The sequence below is a fragment of the Cavia porcellus genome, unplaced genomic scaffold (assembly GCF_034190915.1).
Source record: "Cavia porcellus strain 051 isolate PalLab524CR breed Dunkin Hartley unplaced genomic scaffold, mCavPor4.1 scaffold_21, whole genome shotgun sequence".
NCBI lineage: Eukaryota > Metazoa > Chordata > Mammalia > Rodentia > Caviidae > Cavia > Cavia porcellus.
In genome coordinates this window covers 49,974,796-49,988,432 of record NW_026947504.1, presented here as the reverse complement: position 1 = coordinate 49,988,432, position 13,637 = coordinate 49,974,796, and the positions used below count along the sequence as shown (strand labels likewise).

The following is a 13,637-nucleotide window of genomic DNA, read 5'->3' as shown; positions in this document are numbered from 1 at the left end:
GTTTTTTATGCATACATATATAAGAACATTATTTTTATTACCATTCAAGTCCATACTGGAGAAGCACAACAAAACTGTTTACTAAGTTTAAGGCTGTTTCCTTTGTAGGTTTCTTTTTTGTAAGTTTCACTTGTAAATAAGTTTCATAGCTACATGAGCTTCATTTTACAAATAAAAAATATTCCCCTCAGAGAGAAGGAGAGGGGTAAAGAGGAAAGAATAAAAAAGTAAAAAGACGTATTACATACATGTTAACTCCCTGAGATAAATGTAATCATGTACACCAAACATGTTTAAGAAAAAAAAAAAAAAAACCTTTAGAAACTTAGTCATTGAGCCATCAGTTCAGAACTCTGCATCAACACAAATATCACCTGGCAGGGCTTAAACCCTGAGAACTGAAAAAGTTCTCCTTCACTATACCATGAAGAAAAAGCCTAGCTCAATTAATATAAGAAAATTACTCAAATATCCAATATACATTCTCAATGTTTAAAATACAGAGAAATACAGTAGTACAGTACAGTGATACAATACACTAGCATTACTATTACTACTACTAGCAACAAAAACAGCAACCCTATAAATGGAAAAAATTACAGAAGTTACAACAAACGAGGCACTATTGTAGGTTCATATTTATGAACTTTTAATTTGCATAGTGACTCCATTTTGCACACCAGGAGAAAGAGGCACAAAGACAGGGTAACTCCCACAGCTAGTAAGTGACACAACTCTGCTCAAGCTCTGAGAGTGGTACGAACCACTGTTCATAAATGGTCATAATGCATCTTCCAGAAAACCTGTACGTAAGGATGGGAGTGGATCCTGTGAGAAATAAAATCTACAGTCAGCATCTCCTAGTAATTTTCAATAAGGTCAGTAACTTGAATCTTTCAGCACCAACACTCAACTTACATCAACTGCTTAATTCTCCCTAAAGTTAAAATGACCACTTGATTTGTTATTTGAGAAGAATTACTCCCAATGGTTAAAGTATTTCAAAGACACCCAGCTGCTCCTGAAAAAAACAGTTACCTTTGCAGATTCTGTTCAAAGAAAGCCCACACTTTGATCCTTAATATCTCATGAAGTAAAAGGTTATGTTTAATCTATATTTTATAGATGTAAAAGTCAAATTAGTCTTGGAATAAACAAGCAAGAGTGGAGTGTGATGGTAAGCATATTCTTTAGCATTCACTGGACTCCTAGTTTAGAGGATACTATACTATGTGCTGAGTTAAAGACAATTACATTAGTATAATACGTGGCAGTTTTTTCTTGTATTATTCTGCAAGCATAAACAAGTTATATACATGTTAATTTACATTCTATATAAAAAGCCAATTTTAAATCCAATTTACAATGCAATAGATATATAAACATTGTAGGACACAGCAATAAAATTACACCATAAAGTAGAGTTAATTCAAGACAACAATAATAAAAGCATAACAAATTTTAGCATTCCACCAACTGCACAAAGGTGTTTCAGGTAACATCTGTTCAGAAGCAATTGCTACAAGACAGACTAGATGAGATGCAAGGTTTCATGGTGTAATAAATGTATGTCAGTTTGCTTACTTCATAATTAAAGACAGGAGTCTCTGAAAAAAAGCAATTAAGCTTCACTCTAAATCTGAGATAATCATTCCTACCCCGACCGCACCTCAAACATTCAGAATAGTCCAAAAGTATTAAATACCATTTATCATCTACTTTCAGCAGCCAAAAAGCCACTGATATCTGTCCTCTTAATAAACCACATATAAAAACAAACCTAGGTACTTTTTCCCCCATTGTATTAGGAAGGACAGAAATGAAAAAGTGGAAAAATTCAAAACAATTCTTAGAAGACTTGCCTGAATAAAATGATTTTACCATCACTAAAGGTTACTATAGCTGATGTGTTAGGTAGAATTTTGCATGCATAAAACTTAGGCGTCTACAGCCTTCAACTATGAGCACTCTCAGTTCTTGACAACTGAAAGCATTAGTTGAGAATTCAAAGAAATGTTTTTTAAAAAAAAACATACTAAAAATGGTAAACAAAAGTCAGATGAAGATTTGTATTATCATTCTGATCAGTTTAAGATTTTACTGTGTTTTATACAGTAATCCCGCGTAACACAAGGTGGAGATGTAAACAAATTTGATGGTTCTCCTAAAACCTTTCAACATGGCCAAACTCATGATTATAATACCTGCTTGATTTCCTATGGCAGCTGTGACAAATTATCACAAATTTCCTGCTTACAGCATCAGAAATTCATTGTCTGGCTGTAAGTATCAAATCAGTTTCACTGGGTCAAAATTAAGGTGTTGACAGAGCAACTGCCTTCCCTCTGAAGTCTCTAGGCCCAGGAAAAACATTCTTCAGACTTCATTCTGGCAGCTTCCAGTGCTGCATTGCCCATCTCTGCCTCTGTAGCCCTAACAACTTCTCTTCCATAGTCAAATAAGAATCTGTGTGTTGGCATTTAAAACCCACACCAATCATCCAGAATAATTTGCCCATTTTTATAACCATCAATCATATCTGCAAAGCCCATCTTTGCCTTATAAGGTAACATTCTAAGGTTCCAAGAATTGAGGAGTGTCTCTTTTGGAATATCTCCACCTACCACACCTGCTTCAAAGTGAAAGCAATCAGGAAAGGATGCACTACTCCCAAGCCTACTCTGATTTCAACTCTACATTCCTACTAAAATTAAAAAAAAAATTTCCAACTTTATACCTTTTCTCACCTCACAACCTGCCTATAACCAGGGAATCACTAACCCTACATTCATTAAAGCCATTACAAATTATTGTTAATGGTTCTTGGAAGAGAAAAGCGGTAAGGATTAAAACTCCCAACAATCGTGAAAGAGTAATACCAGATGGTGATTAAAGATCAAAGTTATGTGACCTTCAGCAAATCTGCATCTTAGTCTCTTCATTGACAAACAAGGATAATAATATATAAGTATGGGAAATCATGGACTTGGACCCAAGTACCTGCACTGGGCCTACCAGACCAAACCAATGTAGTTTAATCACAGTAATTGAGTTTGGCTGGTTGCAGAAGGCCCGATAACTAGAGAACTAATTACTTATCGACAAGTTATTATAATAGAATATTGGGGTCATTTGAGTAAACTGTAGCCAATTACATTGCTTTCTATGCCTCCCTTGTGTTTTCCTATAAATGCTGTCTAATCACACTGTTGGTTGAAGCTCTCAATTGTCTCTGTTTCTGTGAGCTGAACCTGGACTTCCAACCTCTCTTAAGAATTCCAGCTTATCAGAGAGATAGATGGTCCCAAATCTCGCATGCTCAGTCTCCTGGTAGAAAGAGTTTCAAAATATCTCCATAGAATAGCATTCCCAGAGATCTGGGCGTATAGCTCAATGACCGGGAGCATGCTTAGCATACATAAGGCCCTAGTTTTGCTCTCCTGCGTAGAAAGAGAGAGAAGAAAGAGGAAGAAAGGGAGGAAGGAGGCCATCCTCCTGGAAATCCTCCAGATTATGACAAAGCAATAAAGTTACAAGGATCAACAAACAAAAAAGAAAGCTTGCCAAGTCAATGTAGACCATCCAAAGATGGCACATACTAGAACTGTTAAACAAATAACAACCTAGTATAAAATGTTTAAAAGTTAAAACAAGAACACCTAAGAAAATTTGAAAAATGAGCAAGTGGAACTTATCAAAACAAAAAATAACTGCTAAAATCAAATATTCAGAACAAGTTAAACAGTGGATTAGACATAGCTGAGGGCAGAATTAATTAACTGGAAGAATATACCTAAAGAAATTTCCACATTAACTCCAAAGATAAGAGTCAAAATTACTTCTAAATGAATTATGGAGTCATGATTCAAGTCAAACCCCACAAACAATATTTTGAATGTGCCTGTTAGTTGTAGAGCATAAAAGTATCATCTTCAGAGGTCATCTTTACAAAAACCCGATGGCATACCGAAAAGATCAGTATGGTATGCCTTAGAAATGAAAATGACTAGAACCTGAATCTTCTGCTACACCTTCAGTAAAACTAAACATAAAATACTGACTTGCAAAATCACATCTCCTGTATTCTAAACTGTAAGAATGAAGACAAAATAAAATGAGCTTGTTAGTCCAAAGTAGGTTCTATAAGGAAGAAAAGTCTTCGCAATGAATTGGTCTTACATTGGGCAGAATATTTCACTGTCAAATTAACTCTCCTAATCATCCTTCAACCTGTAAAAATAACAATCAAGTACAGTACAGATTTGCCCCTACCAGTACAAAATGTCACCATTCTTGTGGCTCTCAGCAGTTGAGGATAACGAGTTTCAAATACTTAAGACTGCTTTCCAAACTAAACATTCTTTAGCTATGACCACATGCTCTGCCAAGTAAAACGTGCTGTCTCAACTTGAAAAAATGTACCTACCTTAAAAATTCTTGTTGTATTAAAATATTAATCAAAAAAGTAAATACTATTACCTAAAAGACCACTTTTTGTCTACCCTCTTACACTAAGGGGAAAAGAAAGGCTAAGAAAATGCAACATTCGCCTAGATGACTTCAGTACATAGACATCTGAACTGCTTTTCACTTCGGCCTTAAGGTAGGAGCAGCACGAAGATTTGTCACAAGCATTTGTCACAAGATTAAAATACAATCTGACCTTGTCGTTGTCGACCTAAGAAGACCTGGAGCTCTGGATATCTAGAATAAACAGTAGCACTCTCCCAGTGTGCGCCCCCCGTCCCGCAGCTGTCAACCAAGTTCGAGTTGAATGGGCCTGAAGGATCCCCAGATCCGAGCCGCCGCCCCTGGACTGAACCGCCCCACTCTAGCTCCGGCGACACTTACAAACTTAAGGCGTTTCTCCCCAGGTTCCTCCAGACTGCCGGGCTGCGGACCCTTCCGGCGCGGCATCTTGCTTTCCCGGCAGCTGCGGAGCGAGGCGGAGGAGGGATAAGGGGCCGCCGCGGCCGAGCCGTGGGCCGGAAGGTGCAGCCGCGGGCGATGCCTGTCCATCGCTCTCCGCAGGTCAGGGGTCGGGCTACAGCCAACAGTCCAGCACACTACAATCGGGGATCTGGGGGACCCTCGGAGGTCCTCCTGCCCGGTTTAGTCACCCGCGCTCTCAGTTCAAGCCAGCCCAGGCCAGCCCAACCGCTGCAGCCGGGGCTGGAGCCAATACATCCGAAAACTCCCGCCACCGCGGCTCCGCCTCGGATGCACCAATCCCGTACCTCCGGGTCAATTACACGCCAGGGTGCCGCCCCTTCCGGGAGATCTCCAAAATCCGATTGGTTGTGCTGTCTGTCCGTTCGGCTAGAGAACCCTTCCGGCGATCACCGGCCTTGGTCTTGTGCTGGCAGGCTGAGGTTTGGTTTGGAGAAGCGTTTGTGCCTATCACAAAGTCACTGGCCTGAATTTAATTGGAATTGGAGAAGCTGGAATGCAGAACCTGGCTCTGTGCACGTTTAGTAGCGCAGGAATGTAAAATGCCTTGCACATTTTGGGAGGCGGCTGTGCGATGGCCTTTGGGAAAAGTCGTTCTACGGTAGGCACTGGAAAGGGTCCAAGACGAGAGTATCCTAGAGCATCCTCAATACTACAGAAAGATGCTTTACTAGACATACGTACTTAGAGAGTGCCCAATTGCTGAATGCTCGCTTTGGGGTAGCAAAAGTTTCCATCAAAAATCCGAATGTGCCTTTTAGTAACCACGCAAACCACCATGGTTCGCAAATCTTTCCACAAAGTGATGTTGCCACACCTCTTCTACAAGCTCTTTGAGAACAGAGTAAGTTGCAAGGCAAGATCTGGGGGCTACAAAAGTTAAGACGCTTAGATTTTCAGTAGGCAGGGCGTTCAGATAAAAGGTATTCCAGGCCTGAGTGAGGGCAAGCTGGGTCAAGCGCATGGAGTTGAAGAAATAGGAGTACATAATAAAGGACCTAGAAATGAAACCATGCTGAAGGATTTATTGTGTATACCCAAGGGCAGCTGTGAGGCTAACAGTGTTCTTATACATCAATGTGCTTTTTATTCTTTTAAAGTCATCTTTTCCTTTGAACTATTTCCTCAAATTATAGATCTTCTCACTCTTTGGAAGTGGTGTGGGCCAAGTCTCTAGTAAGCATGCAGTATTGATTTTAGTACAAGAAACAACTCCAGTACTCAAGAGAGATCCTCACAGAGGTTCAGAAAAAAAATCTTAATTCCAGCTAAGTCTTAACTTTTTTGTTTGAGGTATTTTTTTATTTTTTTAATGTTTGATTTTTTTACGAAGCCAAACTCAGTACCAGTCTTTGTCCTCAAAGAAAACCCAAACTTAGGGAAATTTACAAGAAATCAGCAAAGTCAGGAGAGCTAAAAGTGGTTTCATGTGTCTTGATGACATATGCAAATTTTATTCTGCTGTTTATTAGCCATGTAATGTTGGAGATGATCTTTAACTTTCTTTGCTTCTCTGTCTTAAAAGGAAGACAATAACAGTAATATTTTAAAATAATAATAATATTTTTCAGGATTAAATGAGCTAACATATTTAAAGCTCTTAAAACTGTCAATGTCCTACAGCCAAAGACCACTAAGAGAAATACCTGTAGTTAGGACGATCTGGTCCAGGTCCAGTATGTTACAGAAAATAAGAACATGCACTATGGTGAGCCGTGGTAAATCAGTATGAGAGAGTTAAGAAAGCACTTAAAAAATTGGGCAGAGGTTCGTTGATTAGAAGAAGACCCTGAAAAACTGGGTGGAGAGAATTGCTTTGGATTGTGTCCCATCTGGAAGTGGAGACAGTTCAATGATGGGGCATCTTCATAAATCTTGTGCAGAAACATAGTAGCCTGGAAAGCAAGGCTAAATTTGTAACTGAAAACAAAGCAGGCATTCCTCTGTGTATAGGGAGGAGAGGGTGTCAAAAGACAAAATTGCAACAAAGCTACTTTAAAGATAACTGGCTTGTATTTGTAATTCTAAAATAGGACATCTTGTTCTATAAATTAAGTGTTCTGATGAGCTCAGCATAGGAGTGTGACTTCATAGGAAGAAAAGGGTTAAAGAAAGCAGAAATAAAGAATGAAAAGCAGAGTAGTTATTTCATTTACTTTCCTTATAGGGTTAAAATAGAGGGAACTCAGTATATCAGGTAATAAACTGGGCCCCTTCTGATTGATTGATTTCAGTGAGTCTTCTGAGGTTTTGTTTGTTTTGTTTTCTGCTTTGTTTTAACCATCCTGTTTCAGAGTTTAAGTTGAATACACAGCAATAAACAAGAGCAACTCCACTCTAGTTTGGTCTTTCTGCTGGGGCTTTTTGCAGCTACGTACTACAGCTGCTTAGTTCAAAACTGAGCTTACTCTGTAATGGCTTCCCATGAATCTATTTAACATTGGTATATTGTACTTTGCACACTGACCTTTTTTGTTGTGTGTGTTTAGACAAAATTAGGAAGAGGTGTTGTTTTGTCTCATTTTATCATGATCACAGAATAACCTTATCTGATATTGGTGTTTTGTAAGATGCTATCCATCAGGAGAACAACATAACCTAGTTTTGAGTGTCAGGCCAGTTTGTAAAAAACACTGAACATAGCTGGAAAGTGTCAAAGACTGTTGTCACTGATGTCAAGACTGTTGTTTTCTTTCTCTTATCCCTGGCACATAAAAAAATATTAAACATCAACAGGAGCTAATCATCAATTTCCAAGTTTAGATTGAACATTCTGAATTTTTTCTCATGAAATACATATCCAAGAAAATAATACTACCTTACTAATTTTGTATAAGCTTTACACTTTAAAGTGCATTTTATATGTTTATTATTTAAAGCTCACAACAGCATACACTGCGTCTTGCTCCAGTGACTCAATAAGATCACAATACACTCCAAGGAATCAATTACGAAAACAATCCTGTGCCAGGCTTTATGTGCAGGGATAAAACAGAGTTGAAGCAAACAAAAAACAAAGATCATCTATACGGGGACTTATTAGAAAGATTTACAGGATCAGAGGCACAAGAGTCCACATGACTGGCTGCATTTTGGAGAGTCAAAGAAGTTTTAAGCTGCAGAACATGAGGGATCAAGAATGCACCACTGGTCTGAGATTAAAGATCTGGAGACTTCCTAGAGAGTCCCTGGTGTCAATCTGAATTGAAAGACTGAAGAAACTGTGGTCTTATATCGTAGGTGATGGTGGTAGCAAAAGACACACTAGCTCAAGCAAAAAGGAACTTATCAAACCCTGGCCAACTTCTTTCTTTTTTTTTTCTTTCCTTCCATCCACGCTGCAACCGAGTTGAATGGTACCACCCACAACAGGGATGAGTCTCCCCCTAGCCCTGGCTTGGTGACTTACATGCCAATTATCTCTAGGAACATCTCACAGACACATCCAGAAATGTGCTTTGTTAATCTACTAGGTATTTCCTATTCCAGTCAAGTTGGCATTATCATGATTAACTGTCATACTATCCTGTATCATTTTGTTACACTTCAACCTCCAGGTAATTACTAATGTGATGCTCTCAAAGTTTCACTTTGAATGAGTATAGGAAAAACTTGTAGAAAGCTGAAGAAAGGAATTGATCATCCCTATCAACTGAAGAAAAAAAGTAAGCTACCATTTTACCCTCAAATTTGCAAGTATTACAAAGTTCCATGTCATGAAGTTTGGTCAATGTGCAGGGACATATGATTTGCCACACACAAGGCAGAATTGTAAAAATTTGGACAGTAATTTGGTAATGCTAGTAAATGTAATGGTCTATGATTCTGTAACCTAGAAATTCTGTACCTAGGTATCTCCCTAGAGAAATTCCTATTGTTGAGTTCTACATCCCTGGAGTCAACCAACCACAGTGGAAACTATTTGAAGAAAAAATGACATCTGTACTGAACATGCAGAGACTGTTTCTGATCATCTCCCAAACAATTCAGTATAACAATTATTTACATAGCATTTGCATTGTATTAGATACTATAAATAATGAGATGATTTAAAGTCTACAAGATGATGCATACATTGTCCCAGATAATATATCATTTTATATGTGACTTCAGTGTCTTCAAATTTCATTTGGGGCTGGTGTTTTGGAACCAATCCACCAAGGATACAACAGGACAACTGTATTCATTTCACTTAGTCATATTCGATTAAAGAAAAAATTGCCTGTGTCACTTATAAAGAACAGTAAGGCAGATTTTATTCAAGGGAGGACCATCAAGGTAGGCACAGAGACCACTGTGCTGGTGTCTTTTCATAGGGGAGAGAGTTTAGCCTCAACACTCAACACAATAAAGAATTTGGGGACTGACAACAAATGGGTAGAGTGAGGGCAGTGAGTGGAAAAATTACTGAGGAAAGTCAGGGTGAGAGGTATTCTTTTTTTTTTTTATTTCATTTTTATCGGTACCAGGGATTGAACTCATGACTGCCTGCTTGCAAGGCAGGTGTTGAGAGGTATTCATTTTGAACTTAGCAGAATACTTGCTGAACACAGGCTAGGGTAGTAAGATACTAAGTGGACTCAAATTTTTGTGAAGAAAATGTCATTGGAATATAGCCACATTCATTTTAACATATTGTCCATAGGTGATTTTGATCTACAACTATAAAGTAGTTTCAACAGAGATCTTATGGCCTGAAAATTCTAAAATACTGGTCATCTAATCCTTTACAGAAAGTGTTTTGTGACCTCTGCTTAATGATTTTTTTCCTTTGATGTATCACAATCACTTTTGAGTAATTATTTATTTTTCTTCAGTGTGAATAACATTCTAGTAAGAAATAGGTTTCAGGATGGGGCTAGATTCTTGTGTTTGCCATGTTACCCACCCATACAGGATTTAACAAATTTTAAAAATCTATTAATAAAAAACTCCATTTAACAAGGTCAAAAAGATCTTGCCACTATAATGAGTCACTGTGAAAAACAGAATTAATTTAAAGTATTATGAAAATCAAAATTACTATATGAATATGTGAATCATCTTAAAATACAGTCAAGCAATTTGTGCTCTGATAAGTTTTCTCCAGGGTCTTATGCTGTAAGTTCAGATAGAAATTCTTCATATGAATGTAATTAGTATAACACAGTTTAATGTCATGCTTAATAGTTTCCCAGAATGTTCTGATTAGAAAATTAATCTGCCCATGTTTGCAGATGATAGAGCCATTTAAAAAAAGAACAGAAATACTTCTATTAGTATGAGACACTTAACTAAGGTTCAGTTGAAAGTGTTAGATGTCACTACCAGATCACAATCCCAGTATTTGCAATAAATAGAAAAAGGGAACTAGGTAATTATTAAGACTACCATGAGATATGGTTTAATTCTTTCATATTAAAGCACAATTGATAAAGCCTAAGTATGATATTTGAGTCATTTAGAAAATAATTTGACTGACAATAGCAAACAGTAACTATGTCTTTCAAAGCTACAAATAAGTAAAATAAGCTAGATGAATTCTGTGATGCCCCAAAGAAAATTTCAAACTATCTTTTTCTTTCATCTATATCTCTGTACCTTTACTATGTATGTTTTTCTTTTTTCAGTCTTAAGTGAATTGCTGCGTTCTGGATATTTTATAAGTTCAACTGTATACGCAACCTGTTTTTATTGAGGTCTCTCCTTAAGGCATCTATTGGTGCACATTATTTGCTTTGTGTCTTTAACTGAACTCATCTTACTCAATGCTATTTCTTCAATTTGCTCTGACTAATGTATGGGTAGGTATATCTGGATTGGAAAAGGGTAGTGTGTAATTACTTGCAATAGTTAGCATCCTTACCTTTTTGCTGAGATATCTGAAATAGTTGCAGTTTTCCGTGAAATGAAGCTAGACCCACATGTTCTCCAGAAACTGCCTTCACGAGTCACCAGACACTTACATTGTCAAAGACTCATTCTCCGTCCTTAACGTTCCTCTATTTGCTGCTATTGATCACAGTATCCTGCCTGAGAATCTCCTCTCACTTACTGTTCTCATCATGACCTCTACTAGGGCTTTTCTTCTTCCTATCTTCCCGTGTCACAGTGTGCCTCATTACATAGCTTCATCAAAGTAAAAAGCCTGTTTTGGTATCACGCTGTTGGTGACTTCCAAGTACTTAGGATGCTAGAGGAGTTATGCTTACAAATTACAAACTTGCCTCAGTGTAGTCATCTGCAAAGGAAAGAAGATGCATTGCATTCCACCAATATTCAAACTAAGGTGCTTGGAAATCTATGCTTGAACACTAGTCTTCCAGGGCCACAGCAAAAAGTGGGGCACTCATGATTCTGGGCCCACGCCCTGGCAACATTTAAATCAACACTGCTTGTACCTGTTAAATGAATTATTGTTTAACGTGAGATTTCATGCAAAATAAGAAAAATCTGCAAAAAAGAAGAAATGAAAATCTTTACTGAATGAAATGTGATAAAGATTGGTTTCCAAACCTTTATTTTTATCATCCCTTAAACTCTTTCATACGTTTTCCCTACTGTCCATCCCCACTGTAAGACTTTAGGTATACTAGCTATGTGCTATATGGAGATCAGTGCTTTATGTATAAAAAGAGACAACTTCTATGCCCCCCCAAACCAATTCATAATCGTGGTATCAGATATCAAGAGTAATATCACCTCCCTTCCTTTAACTAACTCACTGAATAACTAGGTGAGGGGGCTGGGGATTTAGCTCAGCGGCATAAGCACCTGCTTTGCAAGCAGGCAGTCGTGAGTTCGATCCCTGGTACCGATAAAAAAAGACAAAAAAAAAAAAAAAAAAAAACTAGGTGACTATGATTGCTTACTTATCCTTTGAGACTCTCTAGTCCCACTTATAAAACAAGAAATAATTTATAATATATTATCAAGATTAATTGAGGTAACATATATGACAGGGCTCTATCAAAGAACTTGACAAATACACACTTTACAGAGTTTACTTGTCCCTCACTTTGAACCTCCTTCCAGTCTTACATTCTATGAAATCACAATTCTTTTTAGACATTGGCAATGTGACCATAAAAACTGGACTTCTCACAATCCTACTGTGAGAACCTTTTCCTCCAAATTACCAAGGTCTGCTGGTATTGGAACCAATTTTTAATATTCCAGGCAGAAAACTCAAAAGGTTTTTTTGTTGTTGTTGTTTTTGGCCTTGTCCCCTGTTTTGGACATGGCACTCAGTTTAAGATAGTAGAGGATAAATAGAGAGCAACACCCAAAATCAAGAAAGAATAATAATACAGGTTGCCTCTCTGTCAATGAAAGTCGTAGACCTTGTTTCTTATATGCACCCCTGACATCATGTGATGCCTCGTAGTAGCTCAGGATTCTGCACAATCCTCACCCAGAAAGAAGCTTCTCACTAGATGTGGACCCTCAAAAATAAGCTTTTAAACCCTGAGCATTTTCCTTCATTAAAAAAATATATCAATGTAGGAAATTGTGGCAGCTAGTTGAATGGTTGAGGCAGGAGGCAGGAGGCAGCAGGACTACAAGTTTAAGGCCAAGTTAGTGATTTATTGAGACCATGTCTCAAAACAAATAGACAAACAAACAAATATGGTTGAAAAGTCCCTGGATTCAATCTTCTGTACAAAAAAAAGTAAATTAATCTATGTAAAGAAAAATATTCATCAGGTGTATCAGAAGCTTGGTGGTCAAGATTGGAAAGGAGAGAAACATGAAACTTAAAGACACTTAAAATCCAGTACCTACCAAAGTAAACTGAACCTCTTTCCCTTAACACCTGCCCTACTCAGGAAACCCAGAGCACCAGTTGGCAGCTCAGCCTCCCCGGTTACCTAAGGAGAAACCTGCTGTTTCATGTCCTTCTCTAGTGCCTATCATTTCGAGGCAGCCTTAAAAGACACGAGCTTAGGCTTTGTGTAGCAAAGGGAGTGACCCATAAGTTTAGCAAGTTTTTAAAATATTTAGTCATTCATACCAGGCAGTCTTTTTTCTGAACTTTAGGAAAATATTCACATTTTTTTGGATGAAATAGAGATCTGAATTTTAGTAATTCTACAATTCACTCAGTTTATTTTCAGTGTCAAAAAGTATTTTGATTTACTTTTGTAAATAATTTCTTTGGGACTTCTGTTCAGTTCATCAGTACTGTTCTATCATTTCTGTAGTTCATAAACCTGATTCAGAGTTCTGCATTGTTTAGGTGACTCTAAATTTCCTTTCTTCATTTCCCTAATTTACATTTTATTATAAAATCTGTCTGAAATTCTGCAGTTTAGACCTATATCACCATTTCTCTTCCCTTTTCTAACAAATCTTTTCTTTATCCTCTGTTGTTTCTTTGAAAATAAGTTTCCAAAATTTTTCTTTTCTTAAAGGCAAATACTGGAGCCTAATTATTTTTCTACCATATGGTTTCTCTTCTCTATTCCTCAAAACTATCACGCAGTTCTTCTGCAAATGCTATCAAAATTCAGCTGACCTCTCCCCATTATATTTGTTTACCTCTAAACTCACCATCTGTCATTGTCCTTCAGATGATTACTAAATCCTGAATTCATTGTAAGGTCCTGCCTTTTCTATAACTCTATTTCTCACCTCTCTCAGTGAAATGATTCCCTAAACCTAATTTCCATTTAATACTAATAGGAGGAAGTGAACTATTGTAAGCA

General features: G+C 37.5%; 1 protein-coding gene across 2 annotated transcripts in view; it reads right to left on the bottom strand.

Annotated features, from left to right (window-relative positions):
• Diaph3 (diaphanous related formin 3) overlaps window positions 1-5,210 on the bottom strand; it is a 462,609-nt gene extending 457,399 nt beyond the window's left edge. For both annotated transcript variants that reach the window (XM_063232700.1, XM_063232701.1), the window contains exon 1: window positions 4,852-5,210. In XM_063232700.1, the coding sequence (XP_063088770.1) occupies window positions 4,852-5,019 (168 nt within the window). In that variant the 5' untranslated portion in view covers window positions 5,020-5,210. The remainder of the gene's footprint in view (window positions 1-4,851) is intronic.
• Window positions 5,211-13,637: the final 8,427 nt, after the last annotated feature.